Source organism: Saccopteryx bilineata, chromosome 2, assembly GCF_036850765.1.
Source record: "Saccopteryx bilineata isolate mSacBil1 chromosome 2, mSacBil1_pri_phased_curated, whole genome shotgun sequence".
NCBI lineage: Eukaryota > Metazoa > Chordata > Mammalia > Chiroptera > Emballonuridae > Saccopteryx > Saccopteryx bilineata.
The window spans coordinates 316,785,076-316,793,879 of NC_089491.1; the positions used below are offsets into that span (position 1 = coordinate 316,785,076).

General features: G+C 47.6%; 1 protein-coding gene across 1 annotated transcript; it reads right to left on the bottom strand.

Moving 5' to 3' along the window:
• Positions 1–874: 874 nt before the first annotated feature.
• On the bottom strand, positions 875–6,407 carry KPRP (keratinocyte proline rich protein). The gene is made up of 2 exons (XM_066262103.1): positions 6,289–6,407; positions 875–4,804 (listed from the first exon to the last, which is right to left on the bottom strand). The coding sequence occupies exon 2, from the start codon at positions 4,774–4,776 to the stop codon at positions 3,190–3,192; it is 1,587 nt and encodes a 528-aa protein (XP_066118200.1). The 5' UTR covers positions 4,777–4,804; positions 6,289–6,407; the 3' UTR covers positions 875–3,189.
• Positions 6,408–8,804: the final 2,397 nt, after the last annotated feature.

An 8,804-nucleotide genomic window follows, 5' to 3' on the forward strand; every position in this document is an offset into this window, starting at 1 on the left:
TGTTTCTTCTGTGCCTTGAGGATGGACTGCTTAGGGGTCTTTGTCCAGGAGTGTATTGGAGAGAACAACAGGAGAGATCTAATGAGAATCTGGGGTTTCCAAGCCTGTCTTCATCCTGTTCTCCCACCCAGGGGCCTGGGCAGTGGAAACCTAGCAATGTCCCATGGAGTCACTTTGAACTGGCATGTACCACAGAGCAGATACAGTGCTAGAGCAGCCTGGATTCTAAGAAAGAAGGCAAATGAGGGACTGGTAAAAATAACTCGTTCAATAAATGAGATGACTCCAAAATTGTGTTGGAAAGATGACTGGGTTGGAACAGAAAGCTCTCTGGAAGAAGAACAACTGCAACCAAGATGAGTCAAAAGTTACATGCAGATTTCAAGTACATATGGATTAGCACCATTAACTTCCACATTGTTCAAGAGTCAACTGTATATTCTATATTTCATATTCTATCTATTTAAGGTATTTTACTAAACTGGTAACAAGCAAACATCAGAAATGCCTGGAGGTCAGGTTAAAACAGCTTTCTGAGTCTCACTCCCCAAGTCCCTGTGTCAGTAGGTCTGGCTGGGGCAATGCACTTGTATTTCTCACAAGGCCCCTAGGTGCTGCGATGCCGCTGGTCCAGATACCACATTTTGAGCACTTGTGTTAGGCTGCAAGCTTTCTGACAGCAAACAGGGATTCTGTCTGTCCCTTTCACCAGTGTCTTCTTAGCAAACAAGCAGTTTTTAGAGATGAAATTAAGTAAGACTCGTGGAGACAAAATACCTTAGCAAGGCAACTTTAATAACTTCTGCAGAAGGGCGTGCTGCTGCTATTGAAAGCCAGCCAGCAAGCCCATGGGCAGAGGGCAAATTCTGTTTTTATCCCTAATTCAGGCCCTAAAATGCTGGGTCTTGCTCCGTTGGCTGGAGTGTTGACTGTACAATCTTATTTTTTTCCCGATTGGCTAGTTTAAATGGCCGCACCAAGGTGGAAGGGAGAGATGGGGATATCATTAACAAGGTAAGGGGGTTGAGGAATAGTCGGATGAGCAGATGAAGGGGGCTGGGGGATTGGTGAACAAGTTAGCTATTTCTCACTCTATTCCTCATCAGAGAAATCTGAATGAAGGGGGTTGGAAAACCAGTTGAAGAAAAGAACCTGAGTTAAACATTTCCTTCACAGTGACTACTGTCAATGAATAAATAGATTTCTCATGAAGAGCTTAGTTTTTCTTTATATAACAGAGAATTTTACCAGGTGGTCTCTTTGGTTCCCCACTACTGATATTGCAGGGCTAGGTACCTAGATGAGGGAAGGATATATTCAGAGCCAGACCCTGGACCTGTGGTGCCCAGCTGTGTTGCTGGGCTGTGAGGCCCTCTGGGGTTGTGACCCTTGAGGCAGAGAGCAGTAGACCAGAGCTTCCGGGTCCAGGCCAGAGCTGCCTCATTGTTATCCTGGCGGCCTCAGGGCTCTCTCTTTCTGGGAGAAGGGCTCTCCTCAGGAACGCTGTCCCCCAGCCAGCACTCATCTCATTTCCAGGGAGTGGAAGGAAGAGACACCTGGCTCTCCTGCCCTTCCAAGCCCTGCCTTAATGCTGCCAAAACCAGCATGCTAATAGGATTTGGGAGCAACAGAGGAATGCATCAGCCTCAGATGCTCCCTTTTATAGTATATCCCCTTAAAAAAGTGCAAATAGTTTATTATGAAAGAAAGAAGAGTGTATCCTGTGCATAGTATCCCAGGAGCCAGTGAAGCATCCCTTCTCTTCTATCCTCCCCTAACTCCACAGATGTCATCCAGCAGTGACTACAGTCCCAGAGCTGGTGACCTGCCAAACACAGGCCTAAAGCTCTTTACCCCTAAACTGAAGAGGAAGAGTTGTCTTCCCTGATCCTTCATTTCTTGTGCCTTTTTAGTCTCTTTTTCCCAGTAGGGAACAGGGACACTGCACTAAAAACCCACGAAGTAGCCCACTTGGTCTAGTCTAAGGAAAGTTCAGCCATGGGAACCACAAATTCAAGAAGAAAAATAATAGCCCTGGCCGTTTGGCTCAGTGGTAGAGCATTGGCCTGGCGTGCGGAAGTCCCGGGTTCGATTCCCTGCCAGAGCACACAGGAGAAGTGCCCATCTGCTTCTCCACCCCTTCCCCCCTCCTTCTTCTCTGTCTCCCTTTTCCCCTCCCGCAGCCAAGGCTCCATTGGAGTAAGGATGGCCTGGGCGCTGGGGATGGCTCCTTGGCCTCTGCCCCAGTCGCAACAGAGTGATGCCCTGGATGGGCAGAGCATCGCCCCCTGGTGGGCATGCTGGGTGGATCCCGGTTGGGCACATGCAGGAGTCTGTCTGACTGCCTTCCCGTTTCCAGCTTCAAAAAAATACAAAAAAATAAAGGAAAAATAATAACAAAATATAAAGCTCATCCCAGAGAGTCAAGAAGAAGTAATAAACAGGCATTACATAAGACTCAGGATCCGAGGGGAGCATCATATTTATTGTTACATGGTCTCCTCTTGTCCTGGTCTCAGGGATTGTGAATCAGGACAGATCATGGCTCAAATGCTCATCCACAAGCCTTGCTGGGAGCTGCCTGCCTCAGGAGAAGCAAGGGACTTTAGGGATATTGACTTCACTCAAATGGGAGTTTACAACCTAGTTGGGCAGGTAACACAGACACACCTGAAAAGTAAAATAGTTCTAGAGATGTTGCAAGGCATTTGCCAAAGGGATGGTATGGATGACACAGTGAGTTCTAGGAAGTCAGCACAGGCTTCTGTGGGCAGAAACAAGTAGAAGAGTCCCCAAGGAAGAGGCCTTGAAAGTTGGTTAGATTTCAGATGTTGGAAGTAACAGAGAAGTTGCCCAGGAATGGGGGGACGGGAGATGAACAGAGGCTTGGCGACAGGGATATCTAAGGTATGTTCTGGGGAACACCCAAGATGTGCCCTGGTGGAGACTGGTTTGTCTAGAACTGAGGATACATATAGCAGAGGAGTCAGATGTGAGGCTGCAGAGGTGTCTGAGCCCCAGTTGTGTATCCTGTGATGACATGCAAAGGAGCTTGGACATAACCTCTGCAGCAGGAGCCTCTGACCGGCTTTGGAGCATTGCAGACAAGAACACAGAAATTGTGACTGCTGGGAAAGGAGGAGCAACCTTTTCAGGGCAGGAGGAAGGAATGTTTCAGCTGTGCTTACTTTAAAAATAGGCAGAGGGCCCACCTTTCGCTCCAAAAGAGGTGCCTCCTTGGTCTTTATAACCACCCAGACGCTGTGGCTCTGGAAATACATCACTAGGTCCATAGCTAGCACCACTCCCTCCACTCTGGTTATAACCAGAGCTGGGGGGCTCCCTGTCTAGGTGGCATGGCCGGGACTCATGAAAACCTAGGTCTCCTGGGTCTGGAATGGGATTTGGGTTTGAGCACGGGCTGGGACAGCGCCGAGGCTGCACATAGGGCTCTGGGCTTTGGCAGGGTGCTGGACGACGAATTGGCTCTGGACGAGGTTCTGTGCACTCACTGAACTGTGGCTGTGGCTCTGGAAACTCTGGGCGAGGTCGTGGGGCTGGATGTGGGGCAGGACGTGGGGCTGAACTTGGCTCCGGACACATGCAGGGTTCCGAAAGTCTCCTCGGTGGAGGGCACGGGCGGCGCTCGGGGCTTGCACATGGTTCTGGGCGTGAGCATGGACGGGGGGCAGGTCGTGGACGTGGCAGCAGTGATGGCTCTGGACATTGGTCAAAACTCCGGGGTGGACAGCAGTTTGGGAGTGGATATGGCTCTGCACGTGGTCTCAGATCCGGGCAGGAGGCACCCCAGGAGGGTCGTGGAGGACAACTTTCATAGCGGCGTCTGATGGGAGGAATCTGAACAGGACGCCTCTGGGGGGGAACCTGCTTAGGGCAGCAGGGCGAGGAAATCTCTACACGGTACTTGGGTCCATATCTTGAAGTGGGACCCCGAGAACAGTCACTGTTATAGATGGGCTCGGAGCAGCGGGGTGGTGTGCAGTAGTTGTAGGAACCCGAAGGACATCTTGATGGGGCGCAGCTGCCATAGTAAGGCTCGGAGTGTTGTGGCGGGAAGCAGCTGCGGGAAGAGGGCTGCAGCTGGCGAGGAGGGAGGCATCGGCTGGTGCTCTGAGAGCGACGCTGTGTGGGGTAGCTCCCGTAAGAGCCCTGGGTCTGGCATTGGGGTGCGTAAGTGCGGAATGAAGCCCGGGACTGACGCTGGGGAGCACAGCCGTTGAAGGAGCCCTCATATCGGCACTGGGTGGAGAATCTTCCCTGGGACTGGTATGCTGGGGGACACGCTAAGTAAGTCTGGACAGGCTGGGGAGCTGGATAGGGCACGTAGGTTTGGGCTGGGCACTCCACATAGCAAGTTTCTGTGTAACAAACCGGAGCACATGCTACATAACAGGTCTGAACAGGGCCTGGGGCTTCACACTGCATGTAGCAAACCTCAGACTGGCATGGAGCCTGGCAGTTCACCTGCGTGGTCTGGGATTGGCATGGAGCCTGGCATTTCACCTGCATGGTCTGGGATTGGCATGGAGCCTGACACTTCACCTGCGTGGTCTTAGACTTGCAGGGAGCCTGGCATTTCACCTGGGAAACTTGAACTGGGCTTGGTGCGGGGCACTCCACAAGTTGCATCCCACAAGGGGCTTGAACCACCACCTGGCTCCCAGGACAGGGGGATGGGGAGGGGCAGAAGGAGGAACCCTTCACACAGCACTGGGGGAGTGGCATGCAGTACTGAATCTGCTGCTGGTCACACATGGTTCCGATGCAGACCTGTGAGCAGGACCTGAGGATAGAAAGACCAGCTTTAATAGGGTGAGAGTTGGGGAGGAGGGGCCAGGACCAAGAAGAAGATACCCTGCCTCCCTCATCCTCGATCTTCACTCAGGAATACTTACTGAGTTATATGACCCAAGATTAGTCACTATTGTTTATAAACCTGCCTTCGATCTGCCAAACGACCTGACTGAAGTTCTGATCTGAGATAGCTCAAGGGCACAACAGGGTTGCAGGTGTCCAGGCTTTGTCCCTGGAGCGTGGGCATACCAACATCCCCCCAAAGAAGGGGCTGACAACAAGAGGATTCCCATCACCTCCTGGGGCCCTAAGTGGTGGGAGGGTGCTCCACAAAGGTAGAGGTAACCTGTGCTCTTAAGTCTGTAGTCCAAAGTGGGGACTCCAGCCTCCCAAGAGCTTGAATTTCCTCACACACATTTACTGTGCAAACATGGAAAAAAATACATATATTAAAACAAGCACTCAGGCACCATCTGCACTCAAAGCATCCAATGAAAAGTAAAGACTCCAATTATTTATTGGGTAGCTCAAACCTAACATAAAATGTTTGTTTCAAAAAATGTTTCTTTCTCTGTATTCAAAGCTTTTTAGGTGAATTTGTTTAAATAGGCCTTCATGAGCATACGCAAAACATGCACATACAAAACACCAGACTTGGGAAGGCTCAAGACCAACACAACAACTTGCCTGGGAGAATTGCCATCCTTAATCACCTGCAAGCTTCAGAAAGTTTCTTTCTTCAGCCCCTCTGAGAGGAGGAGTAGTTACTTAAGAGACGGTAACCCACAAAGTGCCAGGTTCCTAATTACAAGATGGACATTCAGCCACACTTAAAGCCCACAAGTCAGGAACATTACAAACATGACATGAAGGATGCAGGCACACTGTCCAACACGACACCCATAAGCATTCAGCCCAGAAGAAACAGAGGGAAGTCCCCTCCATACTCCCCAAATCTACCTGTTCACATACAGGCTGCCTAGTGACCAGCTCAGCAGGGAGGCCAGTTCAACAATCAGCTCACCCAACAAAACTCTTCTCAATAAGCTCCTGAAATACTGAAAATACTTCTCACAAAGGGCAAAGATTTCCATTCTCTATTTATAGAAAATATCTAAATACATGTGCCCTTAGGGAAGACCACCCTCTTACACCCAACTATGCTCACAGGATAGAAAATATCAATGTATCTTTTCCAGGGAGAGAGGTCCTGAAGAGGACAAATGGAACCTAAGGGTGAGGCCAGGATTACTGAAGACAAATACACTGAGTTCAGCACCCCATTTCTTCACGTTAACTCCACGGATATTATTCTTGTGTCCCCTAAAAGTCCACCAGACTTTTGTGCTTGAGTTGATGTACCACTCTTCCTCTGCTTCCAGCTTCTCCGCTCATTATGTCTCACCCCTGAAGGTCTGAGCCCCCCGAAGCATCATCTCCTCCCTGATCCCAGGGCCCAGTCCCTAGACTTACCGTCTCAGAGCAAGCAGTCATGCAGGCTGAGGCATCTGGACAGACGGCTGTCTCTATATAAGGGCTCCGGGTTTGACTTAGACCATGAGACAATTGGTTGGCATCTGCCTGGCTCATCACCCAGGTTGGCATTCCAGCAGCTGGTCTCCTCCCTGTGTGCCTGTCCTTGCAGTCACCTACAGAGTGTGGGAGTGTCTCACCTCAGTGTTGAAGCTTCTGGACCGTGGAGTAGGTTCTGGTTTTCTTCCTTCTGTTTCATCATCTGTTTCTTCTCCATCCTTAGAAGAGCTGGTGGTGGGGATAATGAGGGGAAAAAGGTGTCTTTTTTCTTGAACAAGGATTCCAGGCCCATGCCTTCTTCTTTGTCTGATAGTCTCACCAGATGGATATAAAAGAAGGAGAGCTCTCTAACTGGAAGCAGTTAAAATTACCTCAAAGGTACAAAATGAACACAACATTGGGTCAGAGTTGAGTCGAACATCCCAGGTTGGCTGCTCATAGCTAGCCGCATTCCTTTATAACTGACTTTAGTATTAATTTACTTATCTTTAAAATGGAGATAAGTAAGTCTTCTTTGATGAGTTATTGTAAGGATTAAGGCCACTATTTTATGCATAAGCATTCAGTCAAAAATGCTATTTAAGCCCTAGCCAGTTGGCTCAGTGGTAGAGCACTGGACTGGCGTGTGGATGTCCTGGGTTCAAATCCCAGTCATGGTACACAGAAGACACGACCATCTATTTCTGCACCCCTCTCTCTCCTCTCTCTCTCTCTCTCTCTCTCTCTCTCTCTCTCTCTCTCTTCTCCCACAGCCATGGCCTGATTGATTTGAGTGCATTGGCTCCAGGTGTTGAGGATGGCTCTGTGGAGCCTCTGCCTCAGGTGTTAAAAATAGTTCAGTTGTGAGCATGGACCTAGATGGGCAGAGCATCAGCCCCAGATGGGGGTTGCCGAGTGGATCTTGGTCAGGGAACATTGCAGAAATCTGCTTCTCTATCTCCCCTCCTCTCACTTGGAAAAGAAGAAATATAAATAAAAGAGCATTTGACATTCATTCAGGGTAACTGCTGACCAAGCAGCAGACAGCTGGATTGATGGCTGCCTGCAGTATCCTAGTCCTGGCTGAACATCCGATTGCTTCACAGCAGGTGCACAGTTAATACTACGGATTAGTCTTCAAGAGAGCTGCACAGTGCAGGACAGAAATAATAAACGGGCATTTTGTGAACCAGATACAGTCAAGGTAGGATATCTTCTTATGTTTTGCCTAAATCATTGCTGCTTACATAATTTTATAAGTAATCATTAACATTTAGAAACAGAGAGATTTTTGTTTAAGATTGCAGCCATCAAGTTTTCTCCTAAAAATAAAAAGATCTGATATAGTTGAGCCTACTTGACCTCCACCTGAATAATACCTGTCCCTCTTAGATAGGTCATACACTTTTATGTTCTGTAATTCTCTGTCTTTTTTCTTACTATATTCACAATACAATCCAAAAGGTAAGTTTCCTTATATTATTTTACTTGTGTTCTTATTTTTCTTTGATGAGATTAAAAAGAAAGTGAAATAATCTTTCCACCTGGATAGTTTCACTTGTTTATGGTACTGTCCAGCCCCTATAAGCATTTAAGGTTCTGACCAAGCTTGTGAGCAGAGAATTAGATTTAGAGAGGTTTGAGGTTGAATTTGAGCTCCAGTGCTTGATAAAGGTGTGAAAGCAACTTAACCTCCATGAGCCTTAGATTCCTTACTTATAAAATAGGAAAAGAGAAAAATAAAGAGGAGGAAGAGAAAGTAGAAAAGGAAAAAAAAGAAGAGAAAGAAAGAAGGAGAATTAGAAAAATCATAGAATTATTGTCTGAATTCAATGAGATAACTAATCTAAAGCACTTAGCATTTAATTAGACAGGTTCTAATGAAGATAAAATCAGATAATGGGTATGAGAGTGCTTTGGGACCTAATTATATGTGTGAAATCCCTCCCATGAGGAAGTCTCTGTCTAGATCAACCTGACTTCAAAGTCTACATTTTTGGATCCCATCACTCACTACAAAAGGGTGTCCACATACCATTCCAAACTTGAATAGGACCAAAGACTTTCAGAATTTCAGAGCAACAAGGAACCACCAGGAATTATCTGGTCCCATTCTGTCATTCTCAAGATGAGGATTTTGAAACCCAGAGAGAGACAAACCTATATGGTGACCTAAAGCTGCCAGGTCCCAAGTAGCTCTAGTCCCAGACGAGGACTCTTTCCACTACAACAGAGAAATATTTCTCTGATCATACAATTTGCCAAGATGCTCCAAACTTGGATAGTCCTAGAGTATTCATAAAAGCAGTGAACCAGGGAAGCTGGGAGTACAGACCAGTTGACCCCACAAAAATGTGAATTACTTAATCTTCATGGCTGTATCTCTCCCACTCATCTCTTGATAGAATGTGTACTTCTTGAAGGAAAAATCTCTATCTTATTTATCTTGGTATCTCTAGGTTCCTGAGTTAATATGA